The sequence below is a fragment of the Myotis yumanensis genome, unplaced genomic scaffold (genome assembly GCF_028538775.1).
Source record: "Myotis yumanensis isolate MYYU_CA2020_CCGP unplaced genomic scaffold, mMyoYum1.0.hap1 SCAF_14, whole genome shotgun sequence".
Taxonomy (NCBI): Eukaryota; Metazoa; Chordata; class Mammalia; order Chiroptera; family Vespertilionidae; genus Myotis; species Myotis yumanensis.
In genome coordinates this window covers 41,877,772-41,897,452 of record NW_027223765.1, presented here as the reverse complement: position 1 = coordinate 41,897,452, position 19,681 = coordinate 41,877,772, and the positions used below count along the sequence as shown (strand labels likewise).

The window sequence follows — 19,681 nt, the reverse complement described above, 5'->3', positions numbered from 1 at the left end:
GGCCCAGCAGATCAGGTCATGGAGCCAGATCTAGTGCGGAGCTGGGGTCATGCCGGGAGTTTTTGTTTTGCTCTAAATGCCAAGGGAAGCACAGCATCGGAGTGATGTTGGCAAAGACCCCTCTGACTGCTGAGTATGGTGCTGGGGTGGGATGGGGCAGGTGCCCAGAGAGGACCTGAATGGGGACTGAAGTCACCTAGGAGAGATGGCAGGTGGCCCTGACCCGGGGACCAGGGGGTAGCGACAGAGAGAGAAGGTTGGGCTTGGAGCACTTGGGGGCCAGATTCCAAGTGGACATGAGGGTGGAGGACTTGGGGGAGAGGCCCAGGAAAGCCACTGGTGGGGCCACACCCACACCTGTTGAACTCAAAAGAACCCTTCGCATTTGCATTGAGTAGTTGCGGATGGGCAGAAGAAATGAAGGAAAGTTAACTGAAGCACTGTGGGTTCAAGAATTACACAGAAAGAGAAAACTATTAGGTGTGGGATGGAAGAAGGCCCTTACATAATTGAGGATCTGCATGATGATACAAAAATCACATTTAACCTCGCCTGGCCCATTGCTTGAGCCAAGTCAGTGGATTTTGACAAGGATTTTAATAGTGCCCCTACCTTTTAAGCTTCTGTTTAAACTGGTGTTTGATATGCACTGTCCATGTAGCATTCAACATATATTTACATGTGTCTATAGGAATATCCACTTAATCCATATGAGAGGACCGTGGTGTAAGGATGTTTATTAGCATGACCACATGTCATTCGTGTAGTGGACCTTGTGCAAGGGTCCATTGTAACCTGTGCAGTTACAAAAGGACATGGAAACCTAACTGCCTGGTGTTCGCAAGGACCAAGCAGCAGAATCAGCGTTCCGATTGGGTCAGGGACAGTCAGGAAGGACACAACGGAAAGGCGGTGACACCAGACAAAGCTCAGGCTGTGGAGAGCCCGGGGCTGGACTGGCAATAATGCTGAATTCAGGGGGAGAGGAAGGCTCTGGAACAGGTAAGGAAGACAGATGACACAGTCATCTGCAGAATGTGAGCTCCCTAAAGAGTTAACCTGAGTTTTACAGAACAAGAGAAGTGGTGTGTGTCTCAACTTCCTATTGGACAACCTGAAGGCCCAGGCTCACCCACAGTTTGGTTAAGGAGGTTGACATGGCTTAGGACTGAAACAGTCAGAGAAGCACGGCCCAACCTGGGAGAGCACCTGCCCATCTGCCCTGGCACTGACTTGATGCCCTAAGTTGTAGATAACTCTCTGCTTTCCCTCCCAGGAGGCCACAGCCTGGGAAAAGGGGGAGGGGGGAGATTGTGGTGGATGAGGTCACAAGGGAGGAGGCTAAGAAGCCACCAACCATTTGCACAGACTCCCCAGATGAAATAGTGATGGGTGGCGGTGCTAACGTTTGTTCTCATTCACTCTCAGGAAAGAGGAGCTCCTATAATCCAGCATCTTATTCAGAAGGGTCCCAAATAGCTGGCCACACCCTAGACCTGTGCTGTCACCCGTGGCTCCTGAGCACCTGGCATGCGGCTGGTCAGATCTGAGACGTGCCATGGGTGTAAAATACACACCGGAGCTCAAAGATTAGTATGAAAAAGGGATGTAAACTATCTCATCAATAATTTTCATATTCATTGTATGTTGAAACAATGTGATTTTGAATTTATTGGGTTAAAGAAAATATATTCTTAATTTCACCTTTTTTTTCTTTTACTTTTAGCTGTGGCTACTAGAAAATTTTAAATTACCCAGCAGCTCATGTTCGTGGTTCCCATTATATTCTCACCAACAGCCCCAGTGTAGACAGAGTTTAACTATAATAATCCAGTGATTACCTTCTTGTTCATCCATGTGGCTGCAGAGACCAGGCCTCTCGGTCACTCCCACTCTCCAGTCACTCTGCCTCCCATCTCCTGAAGCACCAACCCACGTAGCGGGTGAATGTAGCACATCCTAACTGAGCTGGTTCAGGGCTCTGGCTTCCGGCACTTTCTAGTCACCTGACCATCTTCTCGTTTATTCAGTGCCTCGCTTCCTGCAGGCAGCCTGGGGTATCTGCCTTCCGAAGAGAAGCCCAGCTCCTCAGCCTGGCCCTCACAGGTGTCTACAATCTGACTTCAAGTGCCTCCTTGACCCATCTTCCTCCCAGGCCTGACTCACACACATCCTTCCCAGGAGCCCTGAGCCTTTCCACCCACCCGCATCCTAGGTATGAAATGAGTTATGATTAAAAACTTTAACACATGTAAGACACTTCAAGCAGTGTCTGTCACATAACAAGGAATCAACACATGTTAAAAAGAAAATACTAAGATCAACAATACAAACATACAAAAAATGTTGGTAGTGTCTCTAGTTATTCTCCCCAAGTCTTAAATCTTATCTGTCGGTTAGATTCGGGGTTCTTTGAGGCAGGGCACATCTCTGTAGCCACTCTGAGCAGCTTGCTCAGGCCTGGAGCACAGTGGACCTCCAGCAGAAGTTGAAGGAATGAATGAAGATTTCTTTCCCTGATCCCCACCTCCCATGATGTCCACCAGCACACCCAGTGGCCCATGCAGTTGGCAAATTTTCAATCAGAACAGAAACCTGCCAGCATCCTTCCCCACCTCCCGGGATTGCAGACACAGAATGAACATCCTTTGGCAGATATGTCCACGGGGGCCTTCTGGAAGCAGGTCTCAGGTTGTGCCCGCTCCAGGCTCCTCCGTGGGCCCTGCCTGTCCTGGGGCCCCCTTTTGTGCCCTCTTGGTGGTGTGACCAGGCCCACATCCCAGGCCTCCTTGAGGAAGAAAGTCAACTCAGATGTCCTTTCTTCTAAAAGGGGAAGAAAGAGGGGGAGGGGGATCACCAAAATCTCAAAGCAAAACAACATCAGGTCATGCTAAAGGTGGCACCTTCCCAGTCTTATCTCCCTCGATGCCCTGTTGGGCAAAAGAAAGAGACATATTCAGGGTTCCACATTAAAAAAAAAATCCATTAAGCTCTCAAAGACATGGGAAGAAGGAAGTGCACAGCAAATCAACCTAGAAGTAACTATACATAACTATATTTTGAAATATTTTTTATCTGAACGTTAAAAAGTGGTTGAGACCAAGAAAAAATTTCCAGGTGCTTAATAACTACAGTACTCAAAAGCATGCCCTAAGTTCTAACTTGAATCCCTCTTGCTGTGCTGTTGTCCAGTTCCCCACCCAGAGAATAGGTAGGGCCCCCACCCGTGGGATGGCACCCAGCCCACCCGATGCCACATCAGCCCCTACCAGCGGTTCTCAACCTGTGGGTCGCGACCCCTGAAAATACATCCTGCATATCAGATATTTACATTATGATTCATAACAGTAGCAAAGTTACAGTTATGAAGTAGCAACGAAAATAATTTTATGGTTGGGGGTCACCACAACATGAGGAACTGTATTAAAGATTCGCGGCATTAGGAAGGTTGAGAACCACTGCCAGGTCCAACAGGACCTCGCTCCCCAGGTGCCAGGCAAACGTCTGTGGAATCCATGTCAGTCAGCCTACCAGCAGTGACAAGCTGGTGGCAGGACAGAGTGGCTGAGAAATAACTGAGGACAGACTAAGGGTGGCCCAGTTATCAACGGAAAAGTGTTACTTTAGCAGTTTTGCCAATTAAACCAAAGCAAGTCAGCTGAGTAAGGCCCCTACATCTGAGCTGTTTTTGGAGACACTTCATGATTCACACCCAAATCATACAAGATTAAAGAAAACACTGGATAAAATCAAGCCAAACATTAAGTTCAGGGGAAAGATCTTATTGGACAAATTAGAAAAATATTGGTATTGTGCTTCAGAGAAACCCACTTCTTTCCTCCAGCTGCAGGGGCAGAAACAGCCTCAGTGGCAGAGGGAGAGAGAATATGAGTTGTTTTAAGTGAGTTTGCTCCACCCTCTCACACTGGCCACCGCCCCACACTCACGGCCAATGTGCTAACCAGTGGCCTCAGCCAGAACTGAGGGGAATGTGCATCTATAATAAGGATTCTGTTATATGGCTGGGCTCTGGAGAAGGCGCGTCAGGTTGGAATGAGGCTTCCTTGCCTGAATCATCAGCTAGCTGAGGGAGCTGCTGGCCACTGGTTGTCCCCAGCCACACGTGAGGGTTCTGACCAGGGTGGATCACGCCTGGTGCAGACCCCGGGTTTCATGGGGAAGCTCACAAATGACATTATCCAAATGACCAAAAGTGAGAAACAGTGAAAACAGTGGGTTTGGAGGGTGCCTTCCTTCATTCACTTCCCGGGACCCTACTGTGTGCTGGTGGTGAGGGACAGAGAAGGGAAAACTTCCAGCTTTTGTTGTTCAGGTGAACAAAAAATCAGAGACGAACCAATGACTTGTATAGGCCAAAGCTGGGAGTAGTCCATCCTTGTTGCTTGACTCTTACCATCATTTCCTCTTACTGCAGCTTCTATTGCTATACCTATTGCTACTTTAAAAACCACAGCAACCCACACTTTGGTTTCCTCACAAGATAGGGCTCAAATAGAATCTCATAGTATAGTTGTTGTCTGTCTTATAGACAAGAGTTGGCCAAGAAAACTGAGAATGTGTGTGTGTGTGTGTGTGTGTGTGCGCGCGCCTGTGTGAGAGAGAGACAGGAAAGACAGAGAGAGACCGAGAGGGGATCGACAGACACATAGGCACAGACAGGCTTACCTGAGGTTTCCCAGAGTTGAAGGCAGATGGAAATGAGGATTGAATCACTGCATGATTTCAGGACTCTGTATCTGTCTGGGTGAGTGTATTTGTGTCCATAATCCCTAACCAATCTATAATAATAAAAGTGCAATATGCAAATTGCGAATGACCAAACAGCAGAACGACCATCCAGACAATCGTCCGGATGACCACGCTATGACATGTACTGGCGCCAGGCCAGCCAAGGTGGATGGGATGCTATTGGTTCGGGGGCCCCACCATTGCTCCATGATCACCCTGGCAGAGGGAGGCCCAGGCCACCCTCTGTGGGGCAACTGATCAGCGGGGGGGGGGGGGGGGGGGGGGGGGGGCAGAGAGGGAGCCTCCATGATCGATTGCCCCAAAGAGGGAGGCCCAGGCTACCCAGCCCACAGCGCTGCAACAGGTGGGAAATATCTCCCTCTGCAGGGTGATCGATAGCAGGGCTCCCAGACTGTGAGAGGGCGCAGGCTGGACTGAGGGACAACCCCCCTCCAGTGCACAAATTTTGTGCACCAGCCCTCTAATGTTTACCGTAATAATCTGAACCAAATGAATAATCAAAAATTGTTCTTTAGATCCCCCTTAAGCATCCACCACCACCATGTCCACCCAAACTATTTTATAGCACCTGAGCTCAGATCCACAGAGCCAAAAAAGCACACACAGGTGCCAGGTTAACCACCCCTGTCCCCACCATGTCCTGGGCCTGCTTTGTCACACAGAGCTCTTGGCTGGCATTATGTCATTTACTTTGACAACCAAGCTGAGATACATCACTATGGTTATGACAGGAGTGTAAGGGAAACAGATGCTTAGAGAGGTGTGTGACTTGCCCAAGGTCGCACAGCTGGGATGTGACAGGGCTAGGACTCAATGGCAACGTCTGTGTTGCTGAAGTTCCTTCCATGCCCCTGCTCTCTCTTTCCCTGGAGGAAAATGCAAACCTTGAGGCACAGTCAATGTCCACATATGGACCCCATTCAGATGGGCACGCTCATGGAATCCTCTAAGCCTCCTCTAAAGAGCTCATGGCCTTGGGGTCAGAGACAGAGAAGCTGCCTGGCCATTCCTTAGGTCCTTATCACAGGTCAACTGCAATATGGTTCATCGGGTTGAGATGATCACAAGTGAGATTGGGCATCTGGGGGGGCCACCCCATTGTTGGGCACTTGACCCTGGTTACCACTTTGGGTGAAACCATTCAGTACAGTGAGGAGGGCAGAAACGGTCTGTATTTGCACTGTTAGGATGAGGTTGGCGCTGGCTGGTCGGCCTGATTTCTGGGAGCCCTTCCATAGCTCTCAAAAGAGCATCCCTGGACCGTTTGCAAACAGACCCTTTGCTGCACGACCAGAGGATGTAAACGAGCAGAAAGACCTGCGGCTGACTATGCAGATGGGAGCCGCTCATCCCCGTTGCTGCAGAGAGAGCGAAAGTGCCTCGGTGACTTCTGACATCTGGATCCATTCCGTCCCTTCTTTAAAAGCTGATAAATAGGAAGCTAATTCACTCACTGGCAGAAGATCCAGGTTCGATTGTTTCATTTACTCGGTTCCACTCCCACTTGGAATAAATAAGCACTAGGAGCCAGACTGGGCCGCACCAAACACACAACTCGTCCTGCTCCCCACAGACAATCCCAACTGGGCGGCTCGGAAATGGGCAACGTGCTAAGCTTTTAGGCCTAAATGTTTCCAGACTTCAATATCCTTAGAAAGTTAGTATCTTTTTCAATCAAACTTTTCAATAGTTCGGAGTTACATTTGGAACTAGCTAACCAGTTAGCCCAATCTTTTTCTGATAAAAACATTGTGGAAATCAACTGTTACCGTAATTCCCATCTTAACGCGTGCATATGGGATCCACATGACGTGGCCGTGACTCCGTTAATACCGGGGCGATTAGAGCAAAGCCGGATGATGATGCAGGTCAAACATGAACTTTTCTAAACAACGAGTCAAGCGAGGAGCAGACTGGTCCCCACAAGGCTTCGCCAACAAACATTTGCGTAGCAGGCACTGCCGCTCTTTGCTGATTTTGATGAAAGAGAATGAGAAGTCTGGGTACATGTGAATATGTGAGTGTGTACACATGGATTGCTATAGGAAACAACCTATACTTTCTTAACTTCCAAAAGCAGCATTTACTGTTTTACTCTTTATACCTTTATAACATCTGTAAAATGGACTAAACACAGAAACTAAAAGGGCTGCCCTGTTTCCAACACATTCCAACTAGTGCAGAAATGGCAAAGACATGGCCCCCTCGCATTCGTTGCCCTCCACGCCCACAGGAGATGCTGCCAGGGGACCAGGGCCTCCTAGCCGGCAGTCTGGCTGCCCTTCAGAATCCTCCTCAACACGGGGCTCCAGGGAGCCTCCCCCAGGGAACGGGGAGGACTGTGAACTCATGATCTGTCCTGGATGTGGCCTAACCCCACTCATTGCAGAGAAAGTGAAAATGTTGCTGAAAGAAAATGGTCTACAGGTCGGGTCACCGACCATGCTACCAGATATGGCCTCGGCAGGAAATGGTGAAAATCTCAACTGTTTTATGGAAACGAAAAAGGTGTTGTTGAATCCCTTCAACACAGGAGGCACTGGGCTTAGGCAATGTAATTTGGGGGCAGGTCCTATGGTAATGAATTTCCAGGGATGCCGGGTCTAGTTTGTTGTATCAAATGAAACTTGCAACATGTCAGTCTCGGGTTGGAGAGTCAGACCATTTGTTGTATAAAGGTACCCATTATGATATGTTTCAAACAGTTCAGAGTTTAAAAAATCTCCATATATTCACAGCAGTGAAATCAATAAAGAAATGCACATAGATGTGTATGGATCCTATATAATAAAAGGCTAATATGCAAATGGAACGAACCATGGAACAACCGGTCACTATGATGCAAGCTGACCACCAGGGGGCAGACGTTCAGTGCAGGAGCTGCCCCCTGGTGGTTAGTACACTCCCACAGGGGGAGCGCTGCTCAGCCAGAAGCTGGGCTCACTGCTGGCGAGCACAGTGGAGGTGGCGGGAGCCTCTCCCACCTCTGCTGCAGGTAGGTGGTAAGGAGCGAGAGATCCTGGACTGAAAGAGGGCACAGGCTGGGCTGAGGGACTCCCCCCTACCCCCAGTGCATGATTTTTGTGCACCGGGCCTCTAGTTTATATATACCAGCATGATAGTAACTGTATCTACCTAAAATTATTTATTTACTAACTGTGAAAACCCACCTTTAGGAGATAATATCATCAATTGAGCTTTTAATGTGAACACCGCTGCCAAGTGTCATCCCTGTAGCACTGAAGAAAACCTTTTAAATCATAAAAGGAGAAACACAGAAAGAAGCCTTTCTCTTACCAGTGGTCTGAGTTCTGGATGCGTCAGGATATATCCATTATTTGTGATTGCAAAGGCATAACCGTGAATCCCTAACTGTAAAAGGAAGCGAGAGAGAGAGAAACCTTCATTAGCTTGCTCCCCCGTGCATTCACAAAGCATAAAGCAGCCCGGCGTTTAGTAATTTACAGCTTAAACTTGGCATTCATAACCCTTATCAGCACAATATTTCATTAAAATGAACGCGAGGCGCTGATCCTTGACATTTGGTGGAAATGAAGACCTGTCACAGGAGAAGCTCAGCAAATAGCACAATTTAAAATGTCACATCCCCACGTTGGCATCAAAGGCTTTACTTTGATTTATTTAAAACAAAAACAATTACATTTTTTTTTTAAAGTGGCTAATGTTGGTGGAAAGACCTTTTGTCCAAGTGCACGGAACTTTATCACCCTGGGTGTCTTCTCTCTTCTGTGATAAGGAAAGAGGTGACCTCATTCTGATGCACATGTAGGCTGCCTGCAATTCCACACCCACAGGGGCCACCTTAAGCACGCACTCTCCTAGGCAGTCATTTTTTATAATTCTTCAAGGATAAAAGTGTCCCCCCACCCCCAGCCTGCAGAGGAGCCTGCCAACCCCTTTTACATCCCTTTGTCTTTAAATTGTGAGGCTGCCAAGCTTTTCCATGCATGCTTCCATCGACACAAAGCCTGGGTAATTTTCTATGCAGAGCCTCACTTAATTTATGTTTTCTGACTAAATGGGACTATGGGAAATAGTTTGAGAGCAATGAAATGTTTTATTAGCTTTAAAAAGTATGTAATCAAATTTAACACTGCACTTATTTAAATAATAATCCTGGCTTTTTGACAATATTTCTATTACACAGTTGACTGCACCCATTGGCTACAATAAATTTACCTACAAATCATTCATGTATTAAAATGGCCTCTGGCATAAAACCCATACTGATCTCTCTCTCTCTCTCTCTCTCTCTCTCTCTCCCTCCCTCTCCCTCTCTCTCTTTCTCTCTCTGAAAAAAAATGAAATGTAACCCACTTTTCCCAGAGCAGTAAAAGGGAAGAAGAAAAAAATCCTACATTTTTTTCCGACGAGTTATTTCATAGTTCTGAGCTCTCACTATTACTTTTCTTTAAAATCCTCTGCTGATCACGTTCTTGAATATGATACTATTAAACGATCCAGACAACAGTTTACAAACCAAGAATGACCCAGTCTGCTTCTTAGCTTATTGTCAAGGTGATGTGAAATTGACTTCAGAGAATTTAACACTGGCAATTAAAAGTTTCCTTTGCATTAATTACATAAAGCAAATATGCATGTGGTAGTCAAGGGCAACAGGCATTTTCTCCTGGAGTTACCTTGCACAGCAAGTTTTAATTAGATTCTACTTGAGTCTAATGATAAAAGTATATTTCATTATGCTGAGAAAGATAAACCAGAGATTTCCTATCCTTTGAGATGTATATTGTCTCTTTCATCTTGTCTCTTGGAAAAATGTCAGATACAGTCAACACTGCATTAATTACCATTATTATATCCCAGTTTAATACGGACCAGAGGGGTCAAAAAGGACTAGGGGAGTCTAACTTTACCCATTAAAAGCAGAAGGGGTATTTCGTTGGAAATTCGAATTCCAAATTAGCCCCAACAAATGATATTTTATAGTCAGCTAATATAGTCAGTGCCTTCTAATGTACATTCCTTCAGGACCTAATACTGAAAAGAAGATAGAGCTCCTTGCATATGCTCCCTTAATACCCTCTACTTTTCCTGTATTGCACTTATCAAAATTATAATAATCAATTATTTGTGAGTTTGATTATTATACCTTATCAAGGCATCAGTCAGGGGCTTTGATGATTTAATACCTATCTCCCTACAGGTTCCATGATGGCCAAGGTCATGCCATGTGGGTCAAAATACATGGAGGGGTGGTTGGGACGGAGGGAAGGGGAGCACGGACACCAGGAAGAGTAAAAGGAGGAAGTGGGGGGACAATAAAACATATTGAATTGAGTGCAGATTCTACAAAGCTACGCGAAACTCTCTGCTCTCTCCCCTGGAATGAGGGGCCGAGCTGACCTCCCCACCCAACATACTACACTCACTGTGTAATGGCTACCTCTTCTTCCTTGTTGCCCATTTATGCCCTGGCCGACTAGAATCTGCCTCACCCACCAAGATGCCACCAGAACTGCTTTCCCCACAGTAGCCAATGGCGTCCTAATGACTAAACCTAGAGACAGCTCTCTCTCGAATCTTTCTGGTTGTGTGAGCCAACTGCCCCCTCTTCCTTCACTCTATTCCCTCAGCTCCCAGGGCCCAAGCTCCCAGGTTTCCTCCTTCTCATCCTCCACCCACCGCTCAAGCACTCATTTTCCCTAGTTTCTCTCCCAGCTGCGCCCCCTCCCCTCAGTGGCAGATCCACGTACCCAACTGTGTGTTGGTCATTTCTACCTGGATATCCCTCAGGCACTGCATAGACACCACACCCAGAGCATTGCAGCGCTCTCCCACTTCCTGTGGTTTTTCCTGCCCTTCTCTCTCCAACGGTGGCACCACCACCCACCCTGATGCCCACATTAGAAATTAGAGCATCATCCTTAGGTTTGTTTCTCTCTTGCATCCCCAACTTCTTGATCCAAGTAATCACTAATTTTTATACCAGAAATTACTCACATTCAACTCTGCTTCCCCACGCTTCCACCCATGTAGATTTAATGTAATAGATTTCCACACTTGTCCTAACAGCTCTCCTGCCTCAAAGCTTGGCCCCAACCAAGTCCCCTCAAGATTGGTCAAAGGTAACTCTGGCCCTGTTGTTCCCCTTTGTAAAACCCGCTAAAGACCTCTCTTTGTGTAAGATGAAACCCGTGGGAGTGTCCATCAGGTCTCCCTGGGGTTTGGTCCCTACCTACCCACCCAGCCCAGCCTCCTTCCACTCATTGCCTCTCAGGGCACATGGCAGTGACAACAACCCCCTGTGGTTTTCTCTCCCTCCCAGACCTTTACTCACACAGTGCTAGTGGCCTGGAGCACTGCTCTGCCCCATGTCCCCCAGCTAATTCTCATCCACACTGTAAGCTCAGCCTCAGGATAATCATGGCCTATTAAAAGTCTCTCCGCCGAAACCGGTTTGGCTCAGTGGATAGATCGTCGGCTTGCGGACTGAAAGGTCCCAGGTTCAATTCCGGTCAAGGGCATGTACCTGGGTTGTGGCCACATCCCCAGTAGGAGATGTGCAGGAGGAAGCTGATTGATGTTTCTAACTTTCTGTCTCTCTCCCTTCCTCTCTGTAAAAAATCAATAAAATATACTTTTAAAACAAATAAAATAAAATAAAAGTCTCTCCTTCCCAGCTGGTATGCTCAGTGGTTGAGCGTCAACCCATGGACCACGAGGTCACCGGTTCGATTCCCGGTCAGGGCACATGGGTTGCGGGCTTGATCCCCAGTGGGGGATATACAGGAGGCAACCAATAGATTCTTTCTCATCATTGATGTTTTTCCATCTCTCTTCCCCTCTGAAATCAATGATAAATAAATAATAATAAAATAAAAGTCTCTCCTGACCTCCCCCGTTGTTTCCTCCTTTCCATACCATGTTTCCACAAAACCCTGAGAATTTCTCCATTGCTACCTTCATGAAACTATACCCTAATGCCATCTACTTTTCCTGTATTGCACTTATCAAAATGACAATAATCAATTATTTGTGAGTTTGATTATATATTACCAAAGCATTAGTCAAGGGCTTTGATGATTTAATACCTGTCTCCCAATGCTAGCAAGTTCCCTTTCCTTCCTCTGCCCTGTTCCAGATAAAACAGCACCTCCCCATCAGAATGGGCTCTTGGTGAGGAAGGAGCCATCCCACTCATCTTTGACTTCTGCAACCCCTGGCATTATGTCCTGCAGGTAGCAGGTACTCCAGTTAAGGTCTGTATCTACTTAAGATGTTCTTCACTTTTTACCCAAATATTATCTAATTCATCTTTAAAGTCTAAATGAATGTTAATGTTAGAAATGAGCTGAAAAGGCGAGGCTGACTTATGATGGCAGGTGTATACTCCATCCTTCACAAGGCTGTTCCTGAGGTCTTCCTGACATTCAGAAACGATCTGGTGAAAATTCTTCCCAGGAGAACAGCCTGGGAAAATAACATCAGAACGCTTTGCTGGTTGGTGGGTGACGCATGGCTATAACCTACTGTAGATGTACGAAGAGCAACTCGGAGCCAATCTCCAAAGACATTCTGTGGGTGAATCTCTCAGAAAACTGAAAGCTTATAATGTCACAATGTCCAACATTCGTTTTTGGCCACAAATCAATATACTGATGAAATATCTAATTTTTATTTCATCTGAAGTAGAACCAGTGTTCCTGTGCAGTCCCTCGGAGTAACAGAACCCAGATAGGACACACGGGGTCCAGCACTCGGGGCTGCTCAGGGGGCCTCAGTCCTGAAGCCGCCCTCCTGGAGACCAGGGGCCTTGGTCCACAGCCTGGAAGGAGGTGCCTCCCTCCACGTGCAGGGCTTTGGGCTAATGAAGTGAACCCAATTATAAAATGGCTCGTTACCTTAACAGAGGCTGTGGTGTCTGGAAATTTTTGCCAGGGGGTCTGGAATTCTTAATAAAAATTATAGGAAGTCTGATTGCCTTGTGGGAAAATCTATGCAGCGAAGGGAAAAGAAAGAATTCTATCTTCGGGGAAAACCCCACAAGCCAAGCGCTGACTCATCTTTACAAGGTGTCGATCAGAACGGAAGGTGTGATCTGCACTCTGCTCCCTGGAAAGACCTGTTCCACCCTGGCTGACACGCACACTGTCTCCCAAGGTGTTTTGTGGGAACCAGAGGAGGAATGACTTAGGTGTAAGTATGTCCTACCTGTGTCTCCGATTCCCAGCCTATGCCTTGGGGAAGCAAAAAACAGAAGTGCCCGTATGTCAGGCACCACTGGTTAATTCCTGGAGCTGACCTTCCTCTATTCTCCTGCTACACTTCGTTTCATTCATCATTTACTAGGTGAGTTATGCTGAGAAAGTTATTTCAAGTTTCCTCAACTAAAAATGGGGCCAAGGTGCACCCACTCCATGGGAGCCTAATGAGGATTCAGTGGGAATCGTGCATGTAAAGAATTTTTACCATGCCACACAGTAGCAAGTTCAATAAACCTTTCATTGTTTTATTTTATTTTAGCCATTATTGTTAATATTATTAACTATTATTTGAACTGTGATTATTATTATTGTCATTTATTGTTCTTAATGGCTTTAGGGTACTAAATAGTGGGAAAACCATGGCTTACTAGCCCTGAAACTTGGCGAGATATTTCCATTTTCTGTGCCTCAGTTTCTTGAGCTGTAACATGAGGGTAACAGCAGTGTCTGCCTCTTATTAAGTGAGAACATGTGATAAAGAGGGTAGCACCTTCCCTGGTAGAGGAAGCTTTGAGAAATAAACTCACAGGGTCATTGTTATCAGTTTCATATTATGTTCATAGTTTCTTGATTTGTTGGGCATGTATCAAGTCGTGGCCCTGAACTTGGGTTTCTACATCTTCTCATATGAGATAAGAGGCTTGAGAATTGCTTGGAAACATTCTCTCAGGGTGGGATGCCCTTCCTTAAACAGTGAGCCAGAGATTCTGGGAGTCTTTAAGGAACTCAAATCTCTCCTTCATCCTTTAGCTTTCAGTCTCTGGGGAGCTCTACCGTTTCCAAGACTTGTTGATGTGGGTTTGTATCACTCAGATCCCCTAACCCCAACTATAAGAGCTTTGATGGGGGTGAGGCTGGTTGTCAGGACCCCCGGGGCAGTAAGAAGAAGGCCTCTGTCATTCAGTCAGCCCAAGCAGGAGAGTTCTTTGGCCAAGGAGGCCACATTTTGTGAGCCCGGACACCCGACTCTAGCTTAGAGTTCATTTCCTCTTTCCTATGCAGATGGCTCTCTAATTTGATCACTGAAATGGCATCAACATATGGGAATAGAGCTGCCCTGTTTGTTCAAAGGAGCTTCCCTTTCTTGGGGTGGAGCGGGTGCTAAGGGCCCACCAGGAAGTGCTGGGAGAGCCAAAGCTTCTAGGGACTCTGGGAAGCCCTGGCTTATAGGACGGTTGCAGCATGGGCTTCTGGATGGTGATGATGGCACCAATGCCCAGAGCTGAGGGGAGCCCCAGGGGCAGGGGTGCCCACCACTCCAGGATGAACAACCCCCATGGACCTCACTTCTCAGCCCTCCATCATGATCCAATGGACTATTTTGCTTTCTTAGGAAAAACAGAATGTAAGCAAGATAATTTAGGGGGCATATGGGCCCAGGATTAAACTTACTAGCCAGAACCACCTAGTGAGTGTGAGCCCTTTTCCAATTCCTCCCTTCCAATGATATAAAACAAGTTTCATTTAGTGCTGCTTTAGCACTTGCCTTGACTACTACCTTGAAAAGACCAGACCTCAAGTTCAGAACCTTGGATTACCAAGCAATCACTTCATACTATTATTTTGTTTTCATGATTTTTTTTTTACAATTATCCTATATAACTGGCTTTACTTTTTAAAGGGAGTTCCCTATTAAAACTGAGTTAAGTGAAGAAAGTTCTGAGTTGATTTACAAGTGACGGTTAAGTCAAGAATGGTACAGATGGTCTATGAGCATGGCATCACATTGCGAAGTGGTATGTGAATGCCTGAGATCTCCTCTCAGCACCGCGGTCAGAGGTCACACAGACCTGCCTGAGATCACGCCCACCACTTCCTGGCCCTGCACTCTGTGAACATTCCCCCTGTGAACCTGCGTCTCCTATGAGTAGAATGGATCTAGGAGCACAGCCCTTACCTGAAGAGGATTTGCTAAGGTGATGTGGGGAATGCACTTTGCACAGCATCGAGTTCTCGGCCACTGTTACCTGCTAATATTCTACCAGGAGGCACCCTGTCTCATACCACAAAATAATGATTTTTTAACAGCCATTTTCTGCACTTCTCATTTTATATCCAATGCTCTGAAATGTGACCCAATCATTCCGGCTGCATCCATCCATGCAGGTGACTTGTTTGGACAAGAGTTTGCTGTGATGCCTAGTGACTGGCTGATCCATTCTCTTGCTCTTACCCCAACCTTCTGTCAAAAGGTGGGGCTGTGCTTGTCATCAAACTTAAGAATCCTGCCTGACACACATGACCTTGGATCATAAGCCTTTCCCAGGCCTTTCAAAATCTTATAAAAACTCATTTTTAAAGGTGGCCCAGGATCCCAGATGGTGGTTGGGCTTTCTCTAGGGCATTCTAAGTTAGCAAAGGTTCAGTGGACACGAAGCCCACAGGTGCCTGAATCTGGGGTGGGAAAGCCATGAGCAGCTCCATGCAGGCAGCATCCCATGTGGAGAGGGCTGTGGGTACCAGGAGGCTGCCCATCACAGCGGTCCCCATGACCAGTGTGCCATAATTGTTTCTGATTAATGATAGTGGTCAATGCTTCACGCAAGTCTATGAGCAGGTCCTATTGTTATCACATTGGACAGAGAGGAGTTGGAGACCTGTCCACACGCAGCTCCTCAGCAGTGGAGGCAGGGCCCTGTGTGTGGCTACTCCAGAGCTCTAAGCTTAGCATAGCGAAGGCCCAGGGGCCCCTCACAACTGTGATGAATCAGGCTCAGCAGGAAAGAGGTAGTAAGGAAGTGGGCCCTGCCGCTCAGCCAACTAGTCAACATTCCTGGCTAAAAAAGCTTGCTGTCCACACAGGGGGAAAGGGAGCTCCCCGTCAGTCTATGAGAGGACCTGAAATGAAGACGGGGAGCCAGTCTGCTGGGTGCTGGGGAAGAGGAGGCAGGTATGGTCTCAACCCTGTGTAGTCAGGGAACCATGTCTGCTCAGTGAACACCCCTCTTAGGACCAGGAGCAGGGTCTATCTGCCCCGTCCCACCCTCCACACTCACATGTAGTTCTGAATGGCTGTGATGGGGCTGAGGACCTTGCCTCTTCCCACCCTTTGCCTTACTTTTCTGAGGAGCGCCCACTAGGCACCAGGTGAGAGTTTTCTGTGTGGGGCTCAAGGATATGGGCCATTTGTTTAAAGGTGAGCCCATCCATGTCACTCCCCTGACTAACCTGTGTTTCAGAGACTAGAATTAGCACATCACCACTTGTGCTTCACATGTGATTGCCAGGCGGAGGTTAGAGGAGATAAGTAAGAGAAACAGTGAGTCTGTTTACATTTAAAAGGACCTGCCCAGTGGCTATGTGGACAGCATGAAGACAGGCAGAGTGTATGGTGATGAGTGCAGGGATGCAGTCTGGACAGCATTGCTCTAAAGGAAGGAGAATGTCAAGTCCGACGGGGGGGGGGGCGGCGGGGGGCACTCCTGGTGTGGCCATTGCTCTGATTTCATTAACATATTTATTTCACCACAGCAGCATACCTCACACAGCCAGAGAACATAAATACCAATTAAAGTTATCCCCATGGACCCCAGATAACTACTGGCATCACATCACCTCCACAGGAACTGGTTGCCCTCTGTAGCCAGCCCTGGAGGCAGTGCAGTTCGTCAGCTTCAGGTGGGTTCCTGTGTTGGGCCTACCTGCCCCAGACAAAGCAGACACCAATCCAAAGACCACTGGGGATTCATGTGGAAGTCAGGATGCTTGTTCCCATGGGAACTGGAGTAGGTCTGGCTGAGGGTGGCACTGGGACTCATGAGAGCCCCTCGGTCCCCAAATGTAGTGGTGGGAACAGGACGCTGGGCATGCAGTATGGTCAGGTAAGGAGAAAGCATGACTCCTCTCCCTGATGCAGGCTGGCCTCACATACAAAGCTAGGTTCCAGCCTTTCTTCCTCTCAGAGTCCCTTCCATACAGTGCTCCTTCTTCATGGCCCCTGCCTTTCAATGCTCCTCATGTTGTTCTAAACTCCCAATGCAGTGGGCTACCAAGGCCTGTCCTATTTTTGTTTCAAAATTACCTATTTCACCCCCTCAATTACGTCCAAAGTTAAAGAAAGCCTTACAATTATTTGGGGCACGTATTTTAATTTAGCATTAGGAAAGGAATATTAATGAATATACCCCATTGCCTTCTGAGACAGAGGAAATACTCTTTCAATATGGTCAGTGACTATTTTTCCCTGTGCCTCACTGGGTTTCTATTAAGAAGTAACAGATCTTAGAGGATCCTCAGACTGGGTGAGTCAGGACTGGCTTAGGAGATGCCCAGAGAAGTTAGACCTATGGAGACCTGCATAGACTTGTGTAGATTTCTATAGGCCCACACAAGTCTGGGTGGGCATGCATAGACCTCCTCAGATCTTCCTCCGCAAAGCAGAGCCTTCCAGAAAGAGAAAAGAAGGGCCTCTTTACTTTGTGCTTTAATAGTTACTATGTGAAACTGTTTTGAACATTTGGCCCTTGACTCTTAAATAAGTGATGTGTTACCTTGTATTTGGGGATGGTCTTCAGCAGTTCTTTCACTGGGACATCTGTGCCAACCACACCTAGAAGAATGCCCTTCGATCTCTGTTGAGAAAACATTAAACAATAACAACAGTAAGTTAATTTGGCAGAAGAACTAGAACCTTCTGAGAAGCCACATGCCATAGGTCACTGTCAGGTGCCTTCTCCAAAATGACAGAGATTGAGGATTAACCCAGGTGTCCAAGAGGAACCCTCTTCTATTCCCCATCCCCCACCCAAAATGTTACTAGATAAGCCTGGTAGCTTCTCAGGCCAAACATTAACAGCTATAACTCTCAACACACACTCATACCAAGACAACCTCCTTCTCTTCTCTCTCCTAAAAATGAAGAATTGATGTGCAGAAGCACTAAAGTTTCAGCAGCTAAGGCCTGTGATCATTAATCAGTTTCTCTTATGGAAGCTTTCCACAGGAAAGACTTATAGTGTGTTAACTGCTTTCTCAATTTACACTACCATCTGGTGCCCAGGAGAGAGAGACTCAATAGCCAGAGAAAGAAGAAACAACCCAAAGATTTTTAAGCAGCCAGTTGAAATCAAGAACTAAAGTGAAGGAAGAGGCCTTTGGGGTCCCAGTTTCCAAGGTCACTGTGATGTGCTGAAACTTTACATGTCAGAAACGCCTTCTGGAAGAAGATACAAATGGCTACTGCCCATTGTTTTCCTTAAGTCCAAGTTCACGCAGAACCTCACACTGTGACCACATTTGGAAACAGGGTCTTAGCAGGTATAATCAGTTAAGGATCTCGAGGTGAAATCATCCTGGATTTAGGATGGACCCTATATCCAATGACTGGTGTCTTTCTAAGAAGAGGAAAGGACATGAGAGAAGAAGGCCATGTGAAGACTGAGGCAGAGGTTGGACTTGTGCTGCTGCAAAGCAAGGAAAGTCTGGGCCCAAGGAAGGATCCTTCCCTAGAACCTTCAGAAAAAGCATGGCCCTGCTGACACCTTGATTTTGGACTTCCAGCCTCCTAAATTGTAAGAATAAACTTCTTTGCTTTGAGCCACCCAATTGGTGGGACTTTGTTATCTCAGGCCTAGGAAGCTAATACAAGTTTGGCGACTTCAAACGGGAGACTAGCCATCCACCATAATCAAGGAGTCTCTCTGGGGTTTTCCTTCCTCTGGTCATTTAACACGTAAACGTTGTAAAAGTGCTGCACCCTGTAACATGGAGCCTGCTTGAATTCCTCCCATCTCTGTTTGATTTCATGATTCTAACAGCAGGATTATATGTGAGGGAAAATGATAAACCCTCTGTCCTTAAAATAAATCAATAAATGAAGACCACCAGAGCTGGAGCCGGAGAGGTCTCAGAAACCAACCCTCCTGGCATCAAGCGGCTGTACTCACGGTTTCATTCTGCTTACTAAACACGGGCATGGCGACTGTGGTCATCAGGACAAGGCCCTGATCGTCGGCAAGCTGGATGGAGAGAGAAAAGCCAGTTACCTGAGACTGACCTGGAAGTGCAGGGCGGGAGCCATCTCTATGGCTAACCTTCCTTCATGGGCCAGGGGTGGCTGGGAGTGGACCTGCACCCACTCCAGCCCTCAGCCCAGGAGGAAGTGCAGAGCCAGGATTTGGATGGGGATCTGGGCCTCCGGCTGGGGAAACAAAGTCAGTCTTTGCAGCTGATCAGTTCACTGCACTAGGCCATTTGGGTTCAAATAAAGCCTTGTTGAGTCTTAGTGATTCATTTTATTGTATTAACACAGATTGATTTTACAATTTTACTTGGTAGACATTTATGTTCAATATGTGCAATGTTAATGCTTCTCTGTATTCTGGAAATTGAGGATCAGAAAGCATGAAGGTAAAGGGTTCTATACTTGGCCCTGCTGAAAAAAGTGGAATCTGGAAGCATTTACTCTCCCCAACGTAGTTGAGTCAAGACCTTTTTTGGACTTCTACAGATCTTTGCATGCCAGTCCCAGTTGAAAAGCACACAAATCAAAAACAAAAACAGAGCCCTAGCTGGTTTGCCTCGGTGAATAGAGCGTCGGCCTGCGGACTGAAGGGTCCCAGGTTTGATTCTGGTCAAGGGCACATGCCTGGGTTGTGGGCTCGATCCCCAGTGTGAGGCATGCAGGAGGCAGCCAATCAATAATTCTCTCTCATCATTGATGTTTC

At 46.9% G+C, this 19,681-nt stretch overlaps 1 protein-coding gene across 2 annotated transcripts in view; it reads right to left on the bottom strand.

The window, feature by feature from the left end:
* The window catches only part of CACNA2D3 (calcium voltage-gated channel auxiliary subunit alpha2delta 3), an 812,027-nt gene that overhangs the window by 204,970 nt on the left and 587,376 nt on the right, over nt 1–19,681 (bottom strand). For both annotated transcript variants that reach the window (XM_070390783.1, XM_070390784.1), the window contains 3 exons: nt 18,902–18,973; nt 17,507–17,587; nt 8,068–8,142 (listed from right to left, as the gene is read on the bottom strand). In XM_070390783.1, coding sequence (XP_070246884.1) covers nt 8,068–8,142; nt 17,507–17,587; nt 18,902–18,973 — 228 coding nt within the window. The remainder of the gene's footprint in view (nt 1–8,067; nt 8,143–17,506; nt 17,588–18,901; nt 18,974–19,681) is intronic.